The sequence below is a fragment of the Callorhinus ursinus genome, unplaced genomic scaffold, assembly GCF_003265705.2.
Source record: "Callorhinus ursinus isolate GAN/ISIS: 27379988/994484 unplaced genomic scaffold, GSC_fseal_2.0 scaffold2, whole genome shotgun sequence".
Classification (NCBI taxonomy): domain Eukaryota; kingdom Metazoa; phylum Chordata; class Mammalia; order Carnivora; family Otariidae; genus Callorhinus; species Callorhinus ursinus.
This window is the reverse complement of record NW_027397064.1, coordinates 104911190-104936748: the sequence shown is the minus strand read 5'-3', so window position 1 is coordinate 104936748 and position 25559 is coordinate 104911190. Positions and strand designations below refer to the sequence as shown.

The 25559-nt window shown below is 37.7% G+C and overlaps 1 protein-coding gene across 1 annotated transcript in view; it reads right to left on the bottom strand.

The window, feature by feature from the left end:
* Positions 1-25559, bottom strand: part of CNTNAP5 (contactin associated protein family member 5) — an 872890-nt gene that overhangs the window by 121663 nt on the left and 725668 nt on the right. Inside the window, exons 15-17 of the mRNA XM_073885276.1 lie at positions 11367-11494; positions 11021-11191; positions 2162-2380 (exon numbers count right to left, since the gene is read on the bottom strand). Coding sequence (XP_073741377.1) covers positions 2162-2380; positions 11021-11191; positions 11367-11494 — 518 coding nt within the window. The remainder of the gene's footprint in view (positions 1-2161; positions 2381-11020; positions 11192-11366; positions 11495-25559) is intronic.

Here is a 25559-nt window from a genome sequence, read left to right as displayed (position 1 = left end):
GGACCATTGAATGGTACAAAATGGGAATACTGGGACTTCAGCAATTTTAGCCACCTGACATGTCTAAATGGGCATATTGCTGAACACTAAACAACAGAATTCAAACCAACAGACTAAAATGACCTCCAACAGCATGTTTTTTTCTTCTTCAAGTACATTAAGACAAATTCAATAAAGCAGAGTAACATCTGAGATGGAACTTACTGGAGGGAAACATAACAGAAGCAGGTGCTCTCCCCACAGCTGACCTTGGCTCCAGCTCAAGCAGTGTATGTCCTCCAGACCCATCGACATGCTCCTACAACTCCCTGCACTTGTGATCAATTTAACTGAAATGTCTGGAGAAAAAAACCTGCCATAATACACAGCCGCGACGTTTCCCTTCTGACTTGCACAAAGTTTATCACATGTTCAGGCCATATGATAATTTCATAACGAAATGAAATTTGCATGAAAGGATAAAAAATATTATTCCATCTTATATACACCTTTCTGCCAGAAAGATTCATAAATCCTGCCTGAAGATAAATTAAACTTTGGCATGGAATATAATTTATGAAAATTACAAACTACTTGAATTGATTTCACCAAAAAAGACATTAAATCTTGATGACTAGCAAACTTCTTCAGAGAAATGAAATGTGATGTTTAAGTAGAGTTAAAACAGCAATATAAATTTTCAAAAATATTTTAAGAGTAAATCATATCACTCATGAAGGTTATTAATTAAGTAAATGCCTTATAATCATAAAAATGCTTTTAATCACTTATAGTTTCTGCTAGATGGGTAAAACATGACAGATGAAGAAAGAAATATGATTCCTCTTGAGAAGACAAAATATAACATATTCTGTTACTTTTTTTTTCTTTTAGCTGGTATGCTTTTAGGACTGCTTTTGTCAGAGTTAAAAGATGCACAAAATCAATTTAAAGAAAATTTGTAAGAAACCCCCATTGATTACTTACGGCATTTCATTACTAGTAGTAAAGCTCTGTAGTGAGAGTTGGCTAAATAAATAAATAAGGAGAAAAAATTGAATCTGGGTTGACTGGAAAATTTTGGACCTTACTTATATCACTGTTCTAAACAACTGAACTTCAAGTTTTATATAAGAACAGCTTCTTAGCTTTGATGATATTACAATGGCCCTAATATTTACAGCTATAATTTGTACCTTAAGGATTTACAAGCCCTGCTCAACCTACTTGCAAAAAATCCTTTCTAATTTATAGCTCTGAGGCTGACCTTTCCTACCTTAGACTTATGTGGCTAAATTCTCTTCCTCTCTATTGCTGTTTCTCCATCTCTCTTTTTACACACACACACAGGCACACACAGCTCTTTGAAAAGTATTGTCATTGCACAATTTATCTTTCAATTCCCATCATCCAACAAGGTCCCTGACTTGTTTTCAGTGCTTCGTGACTATTTATGGAATGAATGAATGGACTCAGTAAGTGATATTTGAAACTTTCTGGTCCCCACTATAAGCACCGGCAGTCAGTTCAGAACAACTTGTCTAAAGGGCTGATTCTGAGTCTCAGGAGGAACTTCCTAATGAAGGGATGTGAGCCCGGGGAACCAGGCCTGCTTTTTTGTGCAAATGTAAGGAAGCTGCTCAAATGATATGATTTCAGGGAGCATCAAAGAAGCCTGTGGAAAACAGTAGTGCCTTCTCCCACCATATGACTGGTGACATATCCCTTTGAAATTCTGTAACGTATTTTATTGTACAGTTATCAATAATTATCAGGAATCAGGTATCACTAGGAAGGGTGTGATGTGTGGCTCACTGACTCAGAGGCAACACCTACTAAGGTGTAAATAGCTGATATATTATTTTTCTACAGGTAGATTTTGGCTATAAGAATGAAAAATAATAAGGGTCTTTGGACATCTGAAGATAATATGTACAGGGAGAAAAGAGACAAAGAGTCTGAGACCACCTCAGAATTTCTAAGAGGTGGCATAATCTCTTAGTGCTACGGCTAATGAAGCTAGAATGGAAGAATTTGTAAAATGAAATCTATAGTTATAAATGCTTTACGACATATTTTAACCATCCCTCAGGTCTGAAACAAAATTGTAATTTTCCCTGGGCCTGGCCACACAGAAGTGTTGTAGGGTGTTAGTACAGAGGGGACTCAAAATGTCCCTTACCTACAAACAACTGGCTGTTCAGCTGCAATCGGAAATGGCCTTCCTCCGAAGTCTCCCTGGTCATCCTTGGGAGGCTGTCCACCTGGAGTGAAGTCTCCTTGAGGTTCCTCTCAGCCCGGACGTAATGCCATTGGTTGTCATTCAGAAGAGAAGGAGAGTGAACTATGAGCTCTACGGGGCCATTCCCAACATCAATGGCAAAAGTGATCTCAGATGGAGCTGAAACCAAAAAGGGAAATGGGTAGGAAGATGAGGGGAGGTGTCAGTCAGTGCACTGAGATCACAGGCGCACCCTGAATGAATGGTATAAATAACTACAAGTCAATACAAGGTGAGGAGGTCTTCATTTGAAATCTCTGCATATTAAAATTACCAATTAGTTGTGAAAATTACTAGATACTAAGTCCCAAACTCTTTTTTTGGTCCAGTTGATACTCATGGTGAGAATTCAGGAAATAGGATAGGGGCCAGGGCCATAGATGCCAATCTGATAAACATGAATCAGTGCAAAGCTCTGGGGTTTCTGGGTCTATTCTGGCTTCAAGTGTGTTTTCATGGATATCTGTAGATACTAGATTGGTGAGGCTGCTACATTCCTGCAGGGAGAGGATTCATACCCTTGAAAGTCCAGGGTTCTCCTCTATGTTATTTCATTAATTCATGTGATTATAATCATTCATGCTATTCTTATGACTTTTTTTCTTCTCTATTTCAAGGAGACTCAGAAAGTTTAAGTGTTTGTCTCAAGGACATATCACTGCAAGTAGTGGTGCCTGGGATCAAACATAAGCCCCCTTCCCCCTTCCATGACTCTTTCTACCTTTCTATAAAAACCTGCATATCACACATTCCAGGGGTCAGCCAGTCAGGAGTAATAATACCAATGACGATGATGATGATAGTGGTAGTGGTGTGGGCAGTGGTGGTGTTGGTGGTGATGATGGTGGTGGTGGTGATGATGATGATGGTGGTGATGGTGGTGATGATGCTGGTGGTGGTGACATACCAATTGAGGGACAGAGAGAAAGAGAGAGAAGTAGCAGGAACACAATAGGTATAATGAATTCTGCTGAGTGGTATACTAAATACTGACCAAAGATTCTGTCATTTTAATTCTCAAAATAACCCTATGAGAAGGGCATCATTTTTATTCCCATTTTATGGGTGAGAAAACTTAAGTTCAGAGAAGTATAATTTTCTCAGTTTCTCAGACAAGACAAAGAATCTGACTCCAAAAGTAGAATTCTTCATTTTTCTCTATTGAGTATGTCTTTTTGTATCTTCCATTATTACATAAGAATTTTTCTTAAATCTGAAGGACGTAGAGAGGCAAATTATAAATTGATGTTGATGAGAAAACAGTGCCCTTTCAGTCACTGGAGCCTTCCTATGACAGATTTTCCCTTCCTTCTCGGCACCTTGGGCAGCCCCCTCTCTTTTACACCTAAAATAGGACATGGGTATTTATTTGACAAAGTCATCAACTGAATTATCAGTAATACCAAAGGTCAAATAGTACCCTGGACCACTCCCTCCTCAGCCTTCAAACCCAAACAGAAAACCAGCCTTTGTATAAGAAGCCCACAGTAGGTGGGATTTCAAGTAACTAAGAGCTTGAATTGTTTTGCATTCTGGTGAAGGTGAGCCCTGACCTAAATTAAGAGAGGCAGGAAAGTAGAGGCCTGAAAATGGGATTTGAAAGCATGGACCCTGGAGCCACGTTTTTGATCTTGTCACCACTCAATTTTCTCATTTGTAAAATGGGAATAAAAATAGTGCCTAACTGTCAGGTTGTTTATGACTTAACCCTGATGAAGTTCATAGACCCATGCCTGGCACATAAGATGTACTCAAAGTGATAGCTATTGCTATTACTATAGTGGCACAGCTGACCAACTCAGCCACACGGCTTTGGCTCACAAACCCATGCATTAAAGGAGACAGAACTGAGGCAAACAAATTGGGTTCAACAATTAAAAGATTAAATAAGATGAAGTTGGCCCTTTGAGCCATTTCCTGTTTCTTATTCAGGCCACAGATGCCACCTTGCAGCTCTGCACTTCTTGAGATCAAATAAACATTAACTGCGAGATAACTGGGACCTCAATTTATTTCTCTCTACAAAACAAGGGTAAAGATTGGTGAGAATTGGAGAGGAAAAACGTTAAAGATTTTGCTAAAAGCCTTCCTGCAAATCTGGTCTTGTGGATATTATGTTCTACATGGACAGCACATCTTTATGGGGCTCTGGCTCTACTGCTGCATCTACCCACCACCCCCTGTCACACCCTCCTTGGTAGGGTTCCTGTACAGGCTTATCCCTGCTCCAACATTTATCCCCCTGTTGTACAATGATCTTTTATGGTCTGTCTCCCCAACTAGTCTGCAAATTCTAGATGAACAATTCACTTTTTGGACAGCTGGCACCATGGCTTGTACATAGGAAGCTCTCATTCAACCAAAGGCTCATTCATTAAAACGTTACACCACACATACTAAATACAAGTTTGTAGTTTTCTTTAGATTTTTTTTGTTTTGTTTATACCAAGACATTAACTTCCTTGAAAAATATTTTAATTAATTATTGATTTAATTATTTTTATTTTTATTAATTTATTTAATTATTTAATTAAATTATTAATTTATTTATTTTTAATTTTAATAATTAAAAATTTTTAATTATTACTATTTAATTTTATTTAGGTTACTATTAAAGACATACTTTGTTCAGCCCATTCCTCCTAGAACTGGGGGACAATCAGTAAAATGCAGTAATCAGAGCTAATGTTTATTGAGTGCTTACCACAAACCAGGCACTCTGCAAAGCATTTTTCATGAATGAACTCCTTAATATTTTAAGCCTCACTATACTCTTATGAGACAGGTAACATACTGCAGCTGAGAGAACTGAGATGACAAGCTCCTCCAACCCAGATGGAGCAGAATCAAGATTTAAATCCATGTGATGTGCCTCTGGAGCTCATTTTTAACCCACTCTTCCTATCCAAAAAATATTCTTCCCCCAAACCTATGCAGTGCCCCTGGGGGGTCAAAGCTGGTGTATATAATAGAGGTGCCTGGAAACAAGTGAACAATAATAACATAAGTAAATAAGTGATACTTCCAACATTGCCTAGTGACTCTGAGGATGGGGACCTGACACAAACCAAAGTCTGCTCTCCTTTGCTGGAGGGATGGTGAATTACCCAATGGCCCTGGAGGGGAAAACCAGGAGCCCGGTGTCAGCCCTTAGCTCCAGCATGAATTAACCCCTGGCCTTTCTTTCTCCCACTTGTCTGACAAATATCTTCCCTCATCATTACTCCCTTGTGGTTCAAGACAAAAGTATAGAGTCACTTAGCCCTTCAGTAGGTTTTTACCAATCCAGGTCTTGTGTTAGACCCTGAGAATGCACAGATGAATGAAACCCAATGAGCTCACAGTGTACTTTCAAGATTGACAAAGAAGGAACGTGCTAAGTGGAGGAAAGTGCTGTAAGTTCAAGAGAATGTCTACTAAGTTATTTTAGAAGATGAGAGGCTTTCTGAGTAGAGGCTCCTATATAATGCTCTCCCTTCCTAGAAGCTCATGTCTATGTCCTCCACCCTGACCCCATGTTGGGCATGAGACAGATCACAGGGACCATTTATGGACAAAGAAGTCACTTAGCCTCTCTGATCTTCTGTGCATACATCTATAAAAAGGGAAATATGAACTACATGACACATCATTAAATATTTCTGGAGATAAGGCAACTCTAGAAAAAAGGACATACACTTTGCATAAAATTTCGAGGACTTCCTGAATGTCTTACATTTCAAATCACAGAGAAAAATAATTCTATTTTCTCTGAATCCTAACATTCTTGGGTTTTGAGGCAGTCTTGCAAAACAGAATAGGGAGTTGCACTAAGGAAGAAAGAGGTAGATTGATCCTGGATCCTGACTCTTACTAGCTGTGTAACTCTGGGTCTGTTACTAAGTCTCCTGAGGGTCACCTTCCTCATCTATACATTGGACTAGGAGTTGAACAATGAAAATCATAGTGCAGTATCTTGATGATCATCAATAGGATTGTTTGAAAAAAAATGAATAATAAATGAAAAGCATGTAATACAGTGTCTAATCAGAGTAGACACTAAACAATTTAGTTTTAGTGTTACATTTTATATTACATAAATGTATAAATTTAATTATTAGTAGTATTAACTTTATCATCTCTGAGGATCTGAGGATTATTTGGTAATTTTTTTTTTTTGGTACTTTCTTGATATGATACCGCTGAGCATCACAACTCAAGTCTCTCTCTTTTTCCCCCATATACATATGTATATCATATAACAAATACATATACAGATATATATGAAATATGCATTTCTCATTCACTTCTTCCATGGGCTTGGAAACTAGCAAAATACACCACTCCAGAATATGCTACTTTAAAATCAGGACGATTTTGAGCTGAAGGCAATTGAGAAGAAGCAGAGGCATAGAAAGCTCCCGGCTCTCCCCGTTTGTTAAAGCAGGACATAAATTTACAAAGATGACTCTCCTCCCTTCTCTACCAGAAGGACAAAAGTTAATTGCCTGGAGACAACTTCATTTTTTTAAGATTTTATTTATTTATTTGAGACGAAGTGAGAAAGAGAGAGAAAGCATAAGCAGAGGAAGTGGCAGAAGGAGAGGGAGAAGCAGACTGCCCACTGAGCAGGGAACCAGATATGGGGCTTGCTCCCAGGACCTGGGGATCATGACCTGAGCTGAAGGCAAATGTTTAACTGACTGAGCCACCCAGGCACCCCTTGAGACAACTTTAGACCCTAACGGTCTAGAGATGGCATCAGAGGGATCTGCATAACAAACTTTACTAACTAGACTTTATCACTACTCTTGGAAACCTAAAACTGCCTTCCTTTGTCTATTATTTCTCCATAAATTTATTCTCTGTTGAACATGCTATATAATAAGCTATAGTTCTAAGCCACCTCTTTGAGTTACTTATTTTTCTCAGTGCATCTCCCATGTACATACAACGTGTGCATGTTAATAAACTTCTGTTTAGTTTTTCTCTTGTTACTCTGTATTTTATTACAGGGGTCTCAGCCAAGAACTGAGAAGTTAAGAGGGACATTATTTTTCTTCCTTTACAGAATTTAGAGAGAGTTAGACACCCCCCCCCGCACTCCACCCCCATCCAGGTGTAAAGGTGGGCCCTGGCAAAACCACTCTGCAGTCTTTACTTCCATGGCCAGAGGCATTGGTCAGAGGTGTTCAGGTGTTGCACATCAGGAGTTTCACCCATCAGCTGAAATGCAGCTCTTCCTTGAAGGAGAGCTTGCTTTAGACTGAAGAAGGTATTCAGAAGTCAGTGCAGGGAGAGAAATAAATTGAATCCAGATAACACTATGAAACTGATGAATCCAACCAGAAATAAAGTGTCTCATCAATTCTGGACTTAGTCACATGTCCCAGTACAGGTGAATCCCCATCCTTGTGCCCACCAGTTCAAATCAAATTTTATTTAATTGTAGCCAAATACATCTGATTGGCATATGGGTATCATAAACCCCATTTTGCATAAGTAAGCATGAAGGGGGTAAAGAACATGCTCTGGATTAAACTTAGAGTGATGGAAATTTGAATCCGCCTGGGGTTCTAAGTAATAGGCTCTTTCTACTACACCACACTGACTCTCAACAGACATTCCCCTCTGCTCCTCCTCACCCACTCCAAAATATGTTTCCATCCTCACAGCCATTGTGAGATCATTGTCAAAATATCTCATTTTTTCCCTCAGTCTCATTTGAAACAGTTCCACTAAGACCTGACACTGTGAAATGTCTTGTTTCTCATAGAATATGGACTAATCTCAAGGCTACATAACTCACACATTTTAGTTGGAAGTGACCCAGAAGGAAATGGATTGAAAATTTCATGAAGACTTCTTGTTCCCTGTTGAACAATATGGATATATCAACTTTGGAAGCTTCTGTTCAGATAGTTATACAGAAATACTCCTTAGAGATGGAAGAGAAATCTATTCTGTTTAAAGACCATTCCCTTTATAAGTAGCTGATCTGTAGAAGTATCTTGTTATGAACCCCTTAGGCTGAAAATTTTATCTATAGAAAAGGCATAGGATGAGTGTACCTGTTAATAAGAAATGAAAGATCCCTTTCAATTTGTTTTTTTCTTTTAAATAATAATAGTAAAATACAATATTTTGAAAAATATGAAGTCTTGTACTTTAAAATTTTTATATAAAATCTTCTTGTTTTAAAAAATATATGTCCTTCAACCTGGTGAAAAAGTGTATGGCAAAAAATTATATCAATGGATTTTTAAATTTTCATGAAATTAAATACCATCTGCATTTAAAACATTTTTGTATAACCCAAAGGACAAAATACAGTACCAGAAAGTACAAACAAATCGGACATTGAAATGTAATTAACGCTAAATCATTGCTCATTACCTTGTGATAATATGCCATGACATTTGCTGCTGCTTTAATGAATCAAAAGGCCTTAGGGCCTGATTTTTATTAAATTTACATTGAGGTTATTATATCCATATTATGCAATGGTTGGCACTCAACCCCACCTTTTCAGAGCCTGGCTAAGTTAGATAGGAGAGATCTTATTTCACACTAAAGCCACAAAAGCTTCCTCCCATTAATAGTCTAAGTCGTCAGAGTAAAAGGAGGTTAAACCTACCAATTAAAGAGATCTCTTTCCTTGTATGTATTGTTCTATAACTGCAAAAGAAACACTTAGCTGTTTGGTGATTTGCAGGGGGCTGGTGCAAACACCTCAGTCATCTCCGCCAGCTAGCACTTTTGTTTCTTTCTCTGGAGCTCTCAAATTTCCAAGCTCCTGTTGCCAAGACGTTACTTAATGTTTTTAAGGTTATTTCATGAAGTTGCATCACTATCACAGTATGGGTCAATTGCCTTCATCAAACTACGGAAAACATCTGTGTAGACACAGATAAATGAAACATCTAATGACAAGCCCAAGTCATCATGGTCATGGGCATAACAAGGGCAAGTTGGTGGGAGCAGTCCATCCGTGTATAAGAAATAAGGGGGGGGCAGTGAGTGCAGAAAATCAGAAAGCCAGCAAAAGCAGCTCAAAGTAGATGCTTTTATTATTGCCATGCACCAGAAATTCTAAACAGTATCAGTGAAAAAACATTCCTCCACCAAAAAAAGCCTTTTGTTGGTCTAAGTTCTAACAAATGCTGATGTCAGTATGAATTTTTAATAATGTATATGTAAGCCTCAAGCACATTTTATTGCTTACCACTTAATAAATACTATATTCAAGAGGGAAGTTAATGCAGACAACTTCAGATACACCTTTGGCTCCTGAACATGCAGACTCAAATATATGGGCTTAGTTTTAAGAGTAAGAATTCAGCTTCTGATTTCTCATTTTTACAATTACTGCACTATCCTTGTTTAACTCAAATCTACTGTTGAAACACATGAATACACATTATCACAGGGCTTGTGGACACAGACTGCACCCAAAGAGAACTCACACACTGCAAAATTTTAGCAGTTATATAAGATTTTACCAAACAGAATAGTAACCTGTGATGAAATTTCTGATGAAAATATTTTAGGGAATTTTTTGTATTGATTGCAGAGATATTTAAAAGTTGCTAAAATTGATCCTGAAGAAATCACGTGGAAAGAATCACAATTTCTGGAATTTATTATAAAATAAAATATTTTTATGAATATCTACCAAATTTATCTTTATGTTTAAAACCTTTCCTAAAATTTACATGTCTGTTGTTTAATGTGAAAAAAATTATTTTAAATTTAAAATTAGTAAAACTATCCTTTGATCGACCAAATTTATCTTTATGTTTAAAACCTTTCCTAAAATTTACATGTCTGTTGTTTAATGTGAAAAAAATTATTTTAAATTTAAAATTAGTAAAACTATCCTTTGATCGATATAAGATAGATGGGCAAATCTGATTATACTCTGTTTTGAACATACATATGTGAAGACAATTGATTTTGATGAATTCATCCACAAATATGCAGAAGTAAAGTTGAAGGAAAAGAAATTTTAATATGACTATTACTGGAACAAACCAATATACGGTATGTTTTTGTCCCTTTTATTTAGGAAAAAAAAAGGACTAATGTAATTAGGGACCATCATGTCTTTTCTTTTTTGTACTGGAATTTTTTTATTGGTATTATTGCATGTAGGTGTTCAATATTAGGACATTTTGCCATTTACATTTCCATTATTCTTCATTTAACTTTATAATCAGTACTGAATAGAACTTGTATATAGGAGATGGGATGTTAGACAATGATCCATATCCGGGCGTCAAATTCTTTAGCTACACTGCTGCTTATAGTGAAGTAGTTGAAAAACAATGGAAATTCTGTAGTCACACACTCCTAATGGTGGGAAATAAAACAGGAAGTTACTTTCAGAGCAAAAGTACAACAAAAAGTAGATCCTAAATATGAATAGAATGCATAATAATAATACATTAAGCTTTCCATGGAGATTGAAGTGAAAAAGTTCTGGGGTGTGGAAGCTTAAAAGTCAAAGGTAAGCCCTACCCGCGGACAGATAAAGCACACTGTAATAGATATCTATGAGAATTTGAAGAATGCACCATTTTGAAGGAAGAACGATTAAATACAGATAGGCAATGATAAAACAAAAAGCATTAGAAGGAACTAGAAATTATCATGACTAATTTTACAGATTTCCAGAGGCATTAATAGTTGATAGTATCAACATGTATTAGTTGTTTGTGGCAAAGATAAGACCCGGACTTCCGTTGACATTATGTTAAATTCATAAGTGAGGGCACTTACAGCTAATTTCAAGTCGGATGAAGTCTTTCATGCCAAGGTTTTCTAGGAAAACTCCCGATAGAGCCGTGGTTTTAAAAAAGAAGGAAATATCAGCACTGAACTCCGCATGGAAAGTAGGAAAGTGGAGGTAAGAGGCTTCTGTATAAAATGACACCGCATTCCAGAAGTACCCTGCAAATGAAAAAACCCTTAAGCATGGTTCATTGTTTTAGAATGGGATGTAGAAAATCACTGGGCATGTGAATAATTTTCAAGACTGAAGGACATTGCAGGGAAAAGGAATAGGGAATAAACATCTTGTGCTTATGTAATGAAGAGAGAAAGCTTCTTTCGATTTAGTACTCACGGTCTCCATAGCAACGCAAGGGACCAATTCTCCAAGCAGCTTCTGAGTTTGATCTGTTGGTATCAGTGATAACTATCTGAGTGACAGGCAAGTGGTCTTTGAAGGAAAGAAAGCCAGTATCATTTGTCCTGCAAAACATAAATTTAAGAAAAGAGAGAGAAAATGTGGGTAACATAGGGGCTCTTTTACCAAGACTCCTCTTTTCAAAGGTGATTTGGGTGGTTGCAGCAGCAGGGTGTGAGGCCAGGGAGGGGAACCAGAAGGCTTTTCATCTCATAAGCATATGCAAAAAACTGGAATGCCAATTACAAAACCCTTGGCCACCTTCCAAAAACCAGTGGAATTTACATTTTCCCTGTCTTTCCGGAAACACAGGTAATTTACAGAGCTTGCTATTGCTTGTTGTAGCTGACGCACCCCACCTGCCCAATGCCTTGTTGATGTAACATTAAACATCAGCTCTCTTTCCACAGAGATTGGCTATCTCAGTAACTAACTTGAAATGGGCACCACAAATCTCACTTGAAATCACTCCCAGTACTTGTTCCAGCCACTTGCCTACAGGTTTTAATCAGCTTGGGATGTTTCTTATCACATTTTAACTCTAGGTAAAACAAGTCTTTAGAGTTACCTGTTTGTTGCTTTTCATTTTGCTCTATATTTTAAAGATCTTGGGAGTTAATGACTGTCTTTGTTAATTATGCAAATAGATAACTAGTCACCCTTTGGCAAAAAAAATTAAAAATAAATAGGGTGAAGCTATTGTTTTTCCCTTTTTTAAAGCTGTGTTTTCGGACTCATGGTAAGGAATATCATTCAACTGAGAGAAGAAAAGTGTAGAGAAGAAACCTGTATTGAATGAATAACTATTCTGAGCCAGAAATATACTAGGGGATAAGGATATTTTTTCCTACACAACACTCTTGTGCAGTGGGTATTATTATTTTCATTCACAGATGAGGAAACTGAGTCTAAGATAGATATCAGATATTTTGTCTAAGCTCACAGGGCACAAGAGGCAGGCCCTTGATCACATACATGGTATCTACCCCATGTCTAAATTTAACAAGCATGCCAAAAATAGCCATGTCTAAACTTAACAAATATAAATATATTTGTATGCTTTGAAGAAGCCTCTATATTATGTGCTAACATTTCTTTCTGACATGATAATTTGAAACTCATGACTAATAAAAGACTGAAATTTCTGAAAGAAGCCCGGGGGTGGGGAATACAAAATACGTTATATTACAGCAAGTCTTGAAATAGTAACCACATTTTTTCAAAGCCTTTTTAAGTGTGCAAGGTGAACTTTGCTTTGTTTTCTTGCTCCATTTAACTCATCCAAACATCAGGTGGCCTGCTAGAAAAAATGATGGGACATTTTCATTTCCATGCTCCATCCATCAGGTGTGCTACCAACTTTAAATGATGAGCTGAACTGAGTCATATGAGGTAGTCTGAAAACTGCACAGAGTGGGACTCCCCACCCACCACAGCCTTAGTTAAGGACAGGATGGATCACCTTGCTGGTGCACGGGAATTGGCCAATATTCAGGGCAAAGTATATAATGTAGCAATTTTATAACAAGAACACAAAGGAGCAGATTCATATTGGTTCTCTCTCTGTAGTCACAAAGAAATCAATAAAACACTCAACACACACTCAAAATCAATGTTACATTTCATCATCATTTACATACCATTTACAGCTCTGAGTTTAGAGACCAGAAAATAATATCCCAAATTCTTAACTGGGGAGGCATGGCAGGAGTAGTGTGATGTGATGCGTTAAGGACTTAGCTTCAGAAACACACATATTTGTTCTGGAATCCCAAGTCCCGAGTTCCTAGCTGTGTTAGGTTGGGCAAATCATTTTATTTCTGAGATTCCCCAGTATCCTCAATTTTAAAATGGAGATAAAGCCTATAACACAGAGTTACTGAGAGAATTAAATGATATCATACAGTCACTTAGCATGGTGCCTGATCTATGGTAAATGCTCAAAAATGGCAGTGGCAACACTCATTTTAGTTCTTATCTTTGTCCCTAAAACCTCTGTGGTCTTAGGCAAGTCAATCCATCTTTTTATGCATCCAGTTATAATTCTATAATTCTATATTGGAGATCTCATACTACAAAGAACATTGTAGAAAATTAAATGTTAATGTTTGGCCTCCAACTCATGAGATTTGGAGAAAAACATGTCAATTCATCTTGGTTATAAATAAATAAAATAGTCACCTGCACACATACCTTTCAGGTCAAGTAACCAAAAAGGTAAAGAAATGCACTATCCATTTTCTGTTATTTGAGTACCTGTATTTAGAGGCCATTCAAAGGATCAGGACTTTTTGTTTCTGTTTGAAAGAACATCTATGAATGTTACAAAGACACAGAATAAAATTTGAGTCTTCATAATTCAATATCTTTTCAAGCAGAGATTTCAAGTAAATTCCAAGTAATCAAAGTCGAATAAAGACAAACCCATATGTAATCCTGAAGAAACTATATTGCTCTAGGATTTTGTTTCTCTCCATTTTTATTTTCAAGGTGAAAATGGTAGATTCTGTAGTCTATCAATGCTAACTACTGTCTCCCTTACCCACTATGGCATCTTGTCTGCATCAATTTGATGTCCTGTGTCAAAGCGTTGGGATATACAAATAGCTCTCGAAGAATAAAAATCTCTTCCAAGTAACAGATAAAAAAAATCATATTTAATTTGATAATGCAAGGCACAATACCAAAAATACATTTTTTTTAGATACAAACTCAAATTCTTACAGGGGCCAGATGAGTAATAAAAACAAGTGAAGCCAGCTTTGGTTTCGATAACAAATGGAACCTGACATATACCTTCATTGTCAGAGGGAGAGAGATGGGGGGAGGGAGAGAAAGAGAAAAAGAGAGAGGGAGAGAAGAAAACTGGTAGAAAATATTTTTTTTTTTTTTTGGCTAAAGGAAACAGTGATATTCATTAGTAACAAGTAATAATGCTTTTTATGAATGTCAAAAAAGTGGGTCACGTAAAACTTCCCAAATTTTTAATCTTGACAATGGATTTAAAATTCTAAAAAGAATAAAAAGAGTATGATGGGAACCAACACAGCACAGGCCAATAAAATGCAGGTGAGGGTTGAGGTTGTGTTCAGCTTATGGACCAACTAAACATCAAGGATACTTTACATATTTATTCATTCTCTTAAAGTCACAGTGAGAATAAAATTGGATTTAATTCAGTTTGTGAGTGACAGGTATGATTCAAACATTTCAAACATCAATGGGTAGAATATTTGGAGGGGTGGATGATGGAGTGGATTTTAGAGTACAAGAGGCTATACAGCGATACAAATTAGGGTGGTACCCATTGATAAGCAGGGAGTCTACAGCCATACATTTCTTTCTGCACATTAACTTGTTTTCCTTTCTCTTTTGTTTGAACTTGCTTTCTCAAGGACAAACACTTTATAGACTTTGTCTTCCTTTGGAACAACATACAAGATGTTTCCTAAGGGTACAGGGTACTTACGTACTTTATAAGTACAGAAATGGTTATGTTGTAGTGAAAAAACTTTGCCCTTTGGACCAGACTATTATGGGTTGAATCCATGTGACTCAATACACTAGCTTATAAAATGTCAGTGAGGTTACTCTAGGCCTCAGTTTCCTTATCTCTAAAATGGGGATAATGATATCAATTTGATATTGTATAAATCAAAAGAGATAATGTATATAAAACTATTAACCCACTGACTAACACAAAATAGGCATTCGATAGTTACTGAAATTCCCTGTAATGTTTGAAATAAAAATGTGAAATACAAAGAATTTTTAAAGGAAAAGCAAGAAAGGGAGCCTCACTGTTGACATGAATGAGCAGAGACCAGTCGCAGATGCCGGGCAGAGACTCCAACTTATGGAGGTTCCAAGGGTACAAGGCACAGACATGTGTGGTCCTCAGGAAACACACATGAGCTAATAGAAAAACACATCAGAAGCAATGTGGTCTCCTCTTCCTTTATGGGCATCTTGGGATTTTACCAGGTTCAGGATTTCAGAGCAAAACGGGCTGCTGATTTCTTTAGTGAATCATTGGGGTAAATGTGGTGAAAAGTCACATGCTGATTTTTTTTTTCATGAACCAATCAATTTTGGTTAACTGCTGCTCTGTAAACTTCTTTTAGCAGAGTCATTTGGGTCACTGAGCCTATTAAGAGAGTTTCTTGTTTCCTTATTCTATGCTTATTTCTTTTAGTCACTTGAAAGTAAGAAACAAAACAAAACAAACAAAAAGACACATTATGCATAAGGTAGAAATTATGCAAAAAGCGAAGACCCTAGCACCCTTTGAAGCCCCTGTGTGAATCTGAGTGGATGAGTCTCAAGACCCTCTGTGCAGCCTTCCCTTGAGTGGGTGACCTGATGCCCTCCACTTCCTGTGGCTGCAAGGGAGGAATGACCTGCAAGATGCCCATAAGCAAGTCTGCAAGTCTGAGGTACTGTGTTGATGCTTGCCAGTAATTCTACCCTGACTTTGGTTAAGGCGATTGTTTCCATTTGTCTTCCTTCTTAAGACTTCATGATAAAAAAGACCTAGGGGATTAGATTAAAGGTTGGGTGTCACTTGATTGCCAAAAAAAGCAAATGCAAGCATCGACTGCAGTAACATAGACAAGTGCACACCAGGAGGTCATATCCATTCCTCTCTGCCCTACACTGACCAGACCATGTCTGGAGACTTGTTTTCTGTTCCCAGCATAAGGAAAGTGAAGGGGAAAATTTTGCAAATATTTAAACATTTTAGAAACTATAGTTCTTCAGTAAATATTTTAGAAATTTGAAACCATAGTGCTCTTCTCAAATAGATGTGAGAAAAACAAAATCAGGCCTTGGTATATGAATATAGCCAAAGGCTACCCAATATTACTTTATTATTAATGAGCCTCAAGATTTTATGAGTATAAAGTTAATCAAAAAAATGCTACCACAGATGAAGATTTTTGGAGGCATAATTTGATTAACCTGCTCTGGATATGAATGAAAGTAGCATTCAGTAGGGCCAAAAACGTTCTTCCCAGAACTGTCTGCACTTTCCCTCTTATCTCCCACGGTTCTTCTCCCTTGCCTCCTCAACTCCCACAATCAGCCTTCTCTCCTTTCATGCCAAGGCAACTCCTCTCACAGAATTGCTAACTTCCATGGAATACGTCAGCCCCTAACTCATTCCACTCTGTGGCAGCATTTCAGTATTGCCTTCCTATCTGTTACACACACAATGAACACAGCTGCTGACTGAACACCTCCCTTGGATGTCAACAGTCACTTCTAAGTCACCTCTAAGGAATAAGCCCCAAGCCCCTCCACTTGTTGCTGCTCCCTTGCTTGTCTGGGTTACTCAGTTCTGTGAAGGATGAGGCCCCCTGCTCTCAGCGGCTGAAGCCATACATACACATAAGTCTTCCCTTCCTCTTTTTCTCACTCCTCCCACATTCTTGATCCACTGCTTCCACCAAGCTCACCTGCTTTATGTCACTCCATCCAGCTGCCTTAGCCTCACCCTCCTGGCTTCACTTCTATTTTGAGGGAGCTCCAGGGTCTCTGCCTGGTCCTTGGCAATGGCTACCTACACTGGCTTCCTGCTGCCAATCTCACTACTGTCTTCCTACTCTGCTTCTCCTCCATAAGACTCCCAGTTTCATACTCTATTGCTTAAATGTGAACCATGATTCATATTGTATTGCTTAAAACCTTGTTAAGATAAGAGGTCTCTGTCTCTTCTAGGTATGGTCCAAATTCCAAAATGTTTAACATAGTAGAGTGGACAATAAAATGCTTATTAAAACCACAGTTGCCTTTTACAGAGAGGTCTTTCAAAAAAATAAATGATGCAGGGGTTAGATGTATTCCTCGAGTTTAGGGCTGCTATTCTTAGAACCTACTGCTGGTTCTGTGGCTCAGCTGAATGCCTCCCTCCTATCACTGAATGTGAGCGTGGGAGGTGCCTCTTGCCTTTCCTTGGCCGTATGAGCGTAAAAATAGATTTTTACACATGATCTCATTTTATCCCCTGAACATCCCTGTGGCAATGTTGTAATCAGCTCCTGCTTTGTGCAGGAGAGGCAACAGAATTTGATAGAAGTGACTAACCTTCCCAGGGTGCATCATCTGCAAATGGAGGGGCCAGGATTTGAACAGCACACCTTTGCTGTAACTATGGTGCTCCTCTGGTCTCCTGGTCTCACTCCTACAGAAAGCAGCTCTCTCATATGGGGACGCTGGTCCTTCCCACAGTTGGTCTACATCTTCCCCAGGCAGTGCTGGAATAACAGCACCAGCCCTGAGTCCTTGAGCTGCCCTCACGGGTCTTGGGCTGACCATACCCGTTCCATTCATACAGGCTTTCTTCACACAAGATACAATTCAATTGACTAGGTTTCAGTTTACTAATTTGCAATCATTTTCCAGTGCTGCATTCTCTGAGATTACACCTGGGTCACCTTGACAGGAGTTCTGGGAGCCCACAAACTCTTTGGTTACACATTTACAAGCGATCTCTTGGTTTATTTCTACTGTGAGCAGACCCATCCATTACATGGCGATTTTCACTAGTGAACTTTTGGAGAGCAGCCCTGTTTTTGTTCTTTCCTCATTTCATCTAGAATTAGATGGCTGAATGATAGCTTTGTTCTGTCTGGCTATTTAATTCTATTTATTTTATGATGTAGATGTATGTATTTTTTTCTTAGAAATTAGTTTAACTTCTATAAATCAATGTTGCCCCTTACCTTTTATTTAAGATACTGTAAAAATAGGGAAACTAATAAACATGATGACTAACAGATTTTTGAGAACCAAATTCATGGCACATCTACTTGATGCACAAATTACTGCTAACTCAGCCAGTCCTTCCCAAATCCCCAGAGATATTCTTTTTCTTTCTTCTTTTTTTTTTTAATAAAAAGGAATCTGAAGGCCAGAGAGGCAAAACGATTTAGGCTGTATAGTTAATAATTGACAAATCCAGGATTTGATCATCTCATTACATAATAATATGTTACTTAGAGATAAATTACATTTTACATCCAGAAAATGAGTGTTGCCAGAAAAGTAGCTACAATTGTGTGCATTCTAAGTGTATTATGTGTATCAGTTCATGATATTTTCACTGAAAATCTATAAGGCAGATTTGCAAGGGAGATAGAACTATTTTCTCCTCTTACTCTTCCTCTCTTCCTCCTTCTTTTTCTTAATAGTGAAGACTCTGCACTTTGAAAAACAAGTGCAGAGATGCTAGGATTTATCTGTAGTTAGCCAAGAGTGTTCCCCTGGACCTCCGAAGTGGTGCCAGACATGGCAAAAATGACACCGGGGGTCTATCCGTGCTGTTTGAGCTTGGCTAAAGGTTCCAGCAAGTTCTGAGCAAAAAGAGGTTATAACTGATGTCTTTCTGTGTGGTCCTGTTTTGACTCCAGTGAGTTCTGCACATTCCTCCTCAGGTAGAGAGGATCATTTACCCCACAGAGTCAGGGCATACAGTTCTGAACTGATCCCTTTGTGGTCTATGTAATACCCTAAGTCCCTTCGGCAATTTGGCCACATCTATCAAAACAGAAAAATGGATAATTTAACAGTTTTAAGCTGGAGATCTATGCAATAGAAATAATAATTTCCAAAGTGGAAAAGGTATAAATCAAGACTCAAAAATGTTCATTGCAGCTTTTTTTTCTAAGAATGAAAAATCATTTACAAGGAAAATGTTTATCATAAAGGAATGGTAAAATAAGTTATGATACATCCATAGTGTGGATACTTTGCAGCCATTAAAATGGACAGGATGCACTCATTTTCATGCTTGTTTAACAATGCCACATAAAAGCTCTCCAAGACATTATTTTATGTGAAAAAAAGTAAGTTGCGGAATAATATGCTTAACATGATCTCACATTTAGTAAATGTGGCATATGCATAGGATGATATTTATATGTGGAAATGCCCTACATGCCCAACTATTATCTCTAGGTGTCATATTTTACATATGAGGTACAAGTAAGGAATCCAAGCGGTGGTGGGGAAGGAGATTCTACTTTCTTACTTAAATATTTCTGAAATATTTTAATTTTTATAGTAAGTATATAATAGAATTTATTTATTTTATGAAAATGAACTCCTAAAGTTAAAAAAAAAAGCAAGAGAAATATTCCTCTTATGCTTTGTTAAATATAGAAACCTAAATTTGGTATCAGAACTGACAATTGTGAGCAAACTTGCAAGTAGATAAAAGAGGGAAGAAGCTCATGTAATTTGGATCTGAGTAAGAACTACTTTAGGTGAGTAATGCCATACACTTAGTGATAAGTAGGCAAATTAAAATAGAAGCCAAAGACTCATTGCATTTTTAAGTATAATTATAATATGTTGTTATACAATAATAGTACAAATCAAAATGTTATATAAAATGTACTATGTAAATGCACATTCTTAGTCTTTTTTTTATTATTATGTTCAATTAGCCAACATATAGTACCTCATTAGTTTTTGATGTAATTGTTCAACAATTCATTAGTTGCGTATAATACCCAGTGCTCATCACAACATGTGCCCTCCTTAATACCCATCACCTGGCTACCCCATCCCCTCACCCCCTACTTTCTGTAACCCTTAGTTTGTTACCAGAGTCCACAGTCTCTCATGGTTTGTCTCCCTCTCTGATTTCTTCCCATTCAGTTTCCCCTCCCTTCCCTGTGGTCGTCTGCACTATTCCTTATGTTCCACAAATGAGTCTCTAAAGGCAAGGGAAACAAAAGCAAAAATGAACTTTTGGGACTTCATCAAGATAAAAAAAAGAAGAAGATGGCAGGAGGGGAAGAATGAAGGGGAGTAAGTCAGAGGGGGTGACGAACCATTAGAGATGATGGACTCTGAAAAACAAACTGAGGGTTCTAGAGGGGTGGGGGTGGGGAATGGGTTAGCCTGATGATGGGTATTAAAGAGGGCACATTCTGCGAGGAGCACTGGGTGTTATGCACAAACAATGAATCATGGAACACTACATCAAAATCTAATGATGTAATGTATGGTGATTAACATAACAATAAAAATTAAAAAAAAAAACTTCCCCACAGCAAAGGAAACAGTCAACAAAACTAAGAGGCAATGCACAGAATGGGAGAAGATATTCGCAAATGATATTACAGATAAAGGGCTGGTATCCAAAATCTATAAAAAAACTCATTAAACTCAACACTCAAAAAACAAACAATCTGGTCAAGAAATGGGCAGAAGACATGGACAGACACTTCTCCAAAGAAGACATACAAATGGCTAACAGACACATGAAAAAATGTTCAACATCACGAGCAAATTCTTAATCTTGATATTGACTTCAAGTTCTATTTCGGATACTCAGAATTTTGCAATTACCTAAGTAATGTGGCACCACAGACAATTTAGACATAGTATATTTGTAAAACTTGACAGAGAACTAATGCAATAGAAGTCTCAGTGTACATCTTTGTTTCTTAGAAACATTAAAAGGAGTATTTTATAGCTTTGTTTTGTTTTCTAGATGGTGGCATCACTGAATTGAAACAAACAAAAAACAATCCTAAATGTTGTCTGTGGTAAAATTTTTACTCCATGTAGAATTTTTTTACTGCATCTAGAGTATTTTCAACTATTTTACTCCATCTAGAATTCTATTAAATAATGATATGATATATTGGTTTTGAATTATCAACCTCTGATAAAAGTTCTTTTTCCCCAATTCTGTATTGTTCTTTCTTTTCTTGTGTATGTGATGCCTTCTATTCTCTTCAATCTGATACACCACAAAACATTCTGTCTAAAAACAATTGGGAATGTACTCATGGGATACTTAGTGTAAACAAACCAAAATCAAGTTGCCCCAGGACATACATTTTAAGTAAAAACGTAATGAATGAAACAGCAGACTATAACTAGAAAGTGAAGGGCATATTTGGCCAAGGAGAGAGGATCTGGAGAAAGGAAACCCTATGTATTCATTATCTCATTCATTCTCTCAGCAGTTAATGCATGAAGGACCTGCCATGTGCCTGCCATGCATACTTCTCTCTAACACAAGCTGCAGGCCTTGATTATATTGCTGGATGCATGTAGAAATTCAGTGAGAGGAAAAATCCAGATAAAGCTTTCATACTTTCTGCCTGCTAGGAAAAAAACACTTCCAAAACTCAATAGGCAGTGGAATAGCTCATAAACAGATTCATAAATAATAAAATTCAACCAGAAGAGATAATAAATAAATAAATACATAAATACATAAATAAATACGTAAAGAAATAATAAATAAATAAGAGGTAGTGCCTTAGTGTATTCTGAGGTGATCCTTTTCTTTCTCTAAGGATTCAGGATTCCTGCCCCATCTTAGGACACTACCGAGGATGAAGCACCCTCACTGTACAAAGTCTGGGAACCTCAGGGATGGAAGGTTGAAGAAAGGTCTGAGAAATCAAAGAATAGCCTATGGGAGGAAACCCTAAGCCCCTTCGATGTATCCGGCATCTTCTCCCTAAAGGCAACTGTCTCATTAAATCTTAAGGGAAAGGCATGAAGGGTCTTTGTGAAGGTCAAGGTCCTGAGACTGGATAAGACAGGTATTTACCAAAAGAAAAAGTTGAAGGCAAATATAAAAAAAGATAACTTTGGGGGTTATGTGGGTGTCTCAGTCAGTTAAGTGTCCGACTCTTGATTTCAGCTCAGGTCATGATCTTGGGGTCATGTAATTGAGCACTGCATCTCATAGGGGGGCCATGCTCAGTGGGGAGTCTGCTTGAGATTCTCTCCCTTTGCCCCTCCCCCTGCGTGTGTGCTTTCTCTAAATAAATAAATGAATGAATGTTAAAAAAAAAAATAACTTTGGAGCAGAGTGGCCATTTCTAACTACTCCCTGAGAGCCAGAAGAAAAATGAATGTGCCGTGGAAAGTTTAGGCTAAACTTTGGGTAAATGTTTCTTGTGAGGTTTTAAAGGTGGATAACAGCTAACAATGAAATAAAGATCAGTTAATCCAAGAATGACCATGGCCTGACCTACGAAAAGTAAAAATATGTCCAATAAAAGTCATTCAATTGTTCATTCATGGATTTGACACCATTTATTAAATAATTTCTCTGTGGTAGTCAAGTGGAATCAATGGCTAAAGAGTGGTTTGAAGCTTCAGGATTCCATATCCAGAAAAAAAAAAAAAACCCTAAAAATATCTTGTATTTTTTTTAAGAAACAGAATAATAGGTTCCCTTTTTTTGGATGACCAGATAACCAGAATTTAAACCTTACATCATTTTCTCTTCCTATTTTGTACCATATTACTTTATATAAGGGTGTATTAAGGACAAGAGGCAAAGAACAAAGTTACTGAAAATCAAATAAAAATATCTGTACTTTCTTATGACTAAATTCTAAAAGATGTTCTACCGTTAAGTAATAGAGCTTAGTTTTGGTTCTACTTGGCTGTTTCGCTGAACGAAGTCTTCATTAGGACAGCAGGCCACCACCAAGAGGCATACTTTGAAAGATCCCCTTGCCTCCTCCAACTTGCTGACAGAACCATCTTTGGATCCATCTACCTGGATGACAGTTTCCCACCCTACAGAACCCCACTGCCCCTGTGCTGTCTCCAGCCTGGAGCTATCCCCAGTGTCCTTTGCTATTCTCTGAAGTCTATCAGTCTGAAGTAATGGGATCATAAAACACCCAATTGGCAGGATTTCTACACATTGAACCATTAAGTTGAAGACAAGTTCCTTGGCAAGTAATTGTTGACTGTAAAACTGTTACTCATTTCAAGTTTTCTCATTTATTTATTTACTTATTTATTTTTATTTTTCTTCCTGTTTAGTTCTTTGGCTGGGACAGAACCCCTTGGAGATGTCAGCTCAGTAGCATACCTGATTTCCAATGCCTACCTGATGCTTCCCTTTACTCTAAGAAGAAGACACACTTTGGATGTTCATCAAATTATTTTTTCCCCTCCATCCACCTCCATTTTCTGAGCTGACTCACTTCCCCTCACACCCACCCCATAATCATTTTCTTTATTTACTTGGTCTCATTGAAAGATATGGCAGCAATCTCTTCAGTTACAGAGTTTGATTAAAACAGAATAAATTATTGTCAATTACCAGAGGCCAAGAGGATGGCTAAGCCTCTCTGAGCAGCCTGATCCAGAAAAATGAAACCCATGGGCTGCTGTGATGTGATTGGAGAAACCCTGGGTGAGGTCTCTTTGGCATCCTCACCCGCTGTCATAACTCAGAATCTCATTTTGGTCGCTCCTTTCATGTAGTCACCAAGAGCATCCTTGGAGTCAGCAGGATCCTACTCTGCCCCCTTAATCACGTGAACTTAACTAAGCCACTTACCATGCCAGAGCCTCAGTTTCCTTTTCTGGGGAAAAGAGATGATAAAACCCACCTCAAGGGCTGGTAGGATGATGCTATGAGATGCAGTATATAAAATACCAAGAACACTTCCGTATATGTTAGGTAACATTTTTCAGCAACAATATTACCTAGGAGTTGTAATATATCAAACTGCTAGATGTTCTACCAGCCCAAATCAGTGCTCTGATCAATTTGACCAAGAGCAGAAAGTTGAGGGAACTGTACAAAGTAAGTACTTAGGAGCACATAGAAACACCAGTGATATTAACAGGGTCATGCTGGACTGAAACAAAAATATGAAAATGTGTGGAATGTCTGCTTGACCACATGGAAGCTAAGAATGTGCTTGGAAGAATGTTAAAAAAAATGACTATTTCACAATTGTGTAAGCTTTTCTACTTTTCCCTTCTACAGTAAATAATAGACTTGAATAGATAAGTAATAAATCCATTTCCACAAGGCTCTGCTGGGTTTCATGGTGGAATGGATATTCTGTGTTCACAATCTTGTTACAGACAAGGGAATCTCACTGTTAGTTCACATACAAGGAGTTTCTTGACCTGGATTTGATCTTCTTTCCTGCCTTCCTCTCCTGCAAATTCCCCACATGAAGATGGGGCAATAATCACACCAAACTGTCTTGAAAGTAGTGATTTCTATATTATTTCACATTTCCCTGTCTGAGCTTATGGAGGTTCTACCTACCTATACTACACTAACTTTAGCTAACTTCCTCTGGTCCTTCAAAACCTGTCACTTACCCCAGCCCATATCCACCACAGCTCTGGGCACATCTATACTTATATTTATTACCAAATTCATCGCACAATACATTTATTGCTAACTAACTAGCTTTTTCTTTCTCAATGTTCTGTGAGTTCCTCAAGGGCAGAGACTATAATGCCCTTGACTTTCTCTGCACAGCAGACTGCTTGACTGGCAAACACCAGGCACACAGTAAACAAGTGATGCATGAGTAAATATCAGATGGACTAGTAAGTACAGTTGCTTCTATAACAAAGTATTTTCCAGATTCATGTATAACAGGCTGTGATGTCCTGAGACAAATGAGTGAAATCCAGAAGAGTTAAATCAGGAATTTCAGCCTCTTCTCCTTCTCAGCCTCTGCTCTCATCCTTCGTAAGAATGACAGAAAGAACTCCCTGATTTTGCCTGAATTTTGCCTTGAAATGATCAACATGTTATTCTTGTCACAGTGAAGTAGGCATCTTTACGAAAGGAAGTTCAGATCATTTCTCTTGATCCTTGTAATGTGGGTTGTTGAACATAATTTATATCTAAAATTAAATGTTGCTGCCCCTAAAAAAGGTCACTTGCCACAGAAAGTGGCAGATAATGGAGTTTTTCCCTGACTGTAAAGGAACTGGAAAGGGTTATGAAATATGCAATAACCTCTATGTTGATAAAGGTTTGATGGTGCCAGAGTTGACAGAAAGGACATTTTGAAACACTCCTCTAAGTACAGCTTAGATGATGAAGTCAAGTCAACATATTAAGGGTTCAAAGCTTAGTGAACTTGTGAGTGGGTCAATGGAGGAAGAGACTGGAATCTGAGTAAAAGATGGTCAGTGGAAAGTCCCAGAGAAGACAGTGTGGAAGCTCATCAACATGGTGACCTCTTTTCCACTTTTAATCAATGTGATGTCATTCTCCCCCACTGCCCCTAATTGCTCAATAAATTAAGCCCAGCCCTGGTTGGTTATTCCCTAGGAAGAAAAGACACTGAGGTGGTGTTCAGTATGGAAATG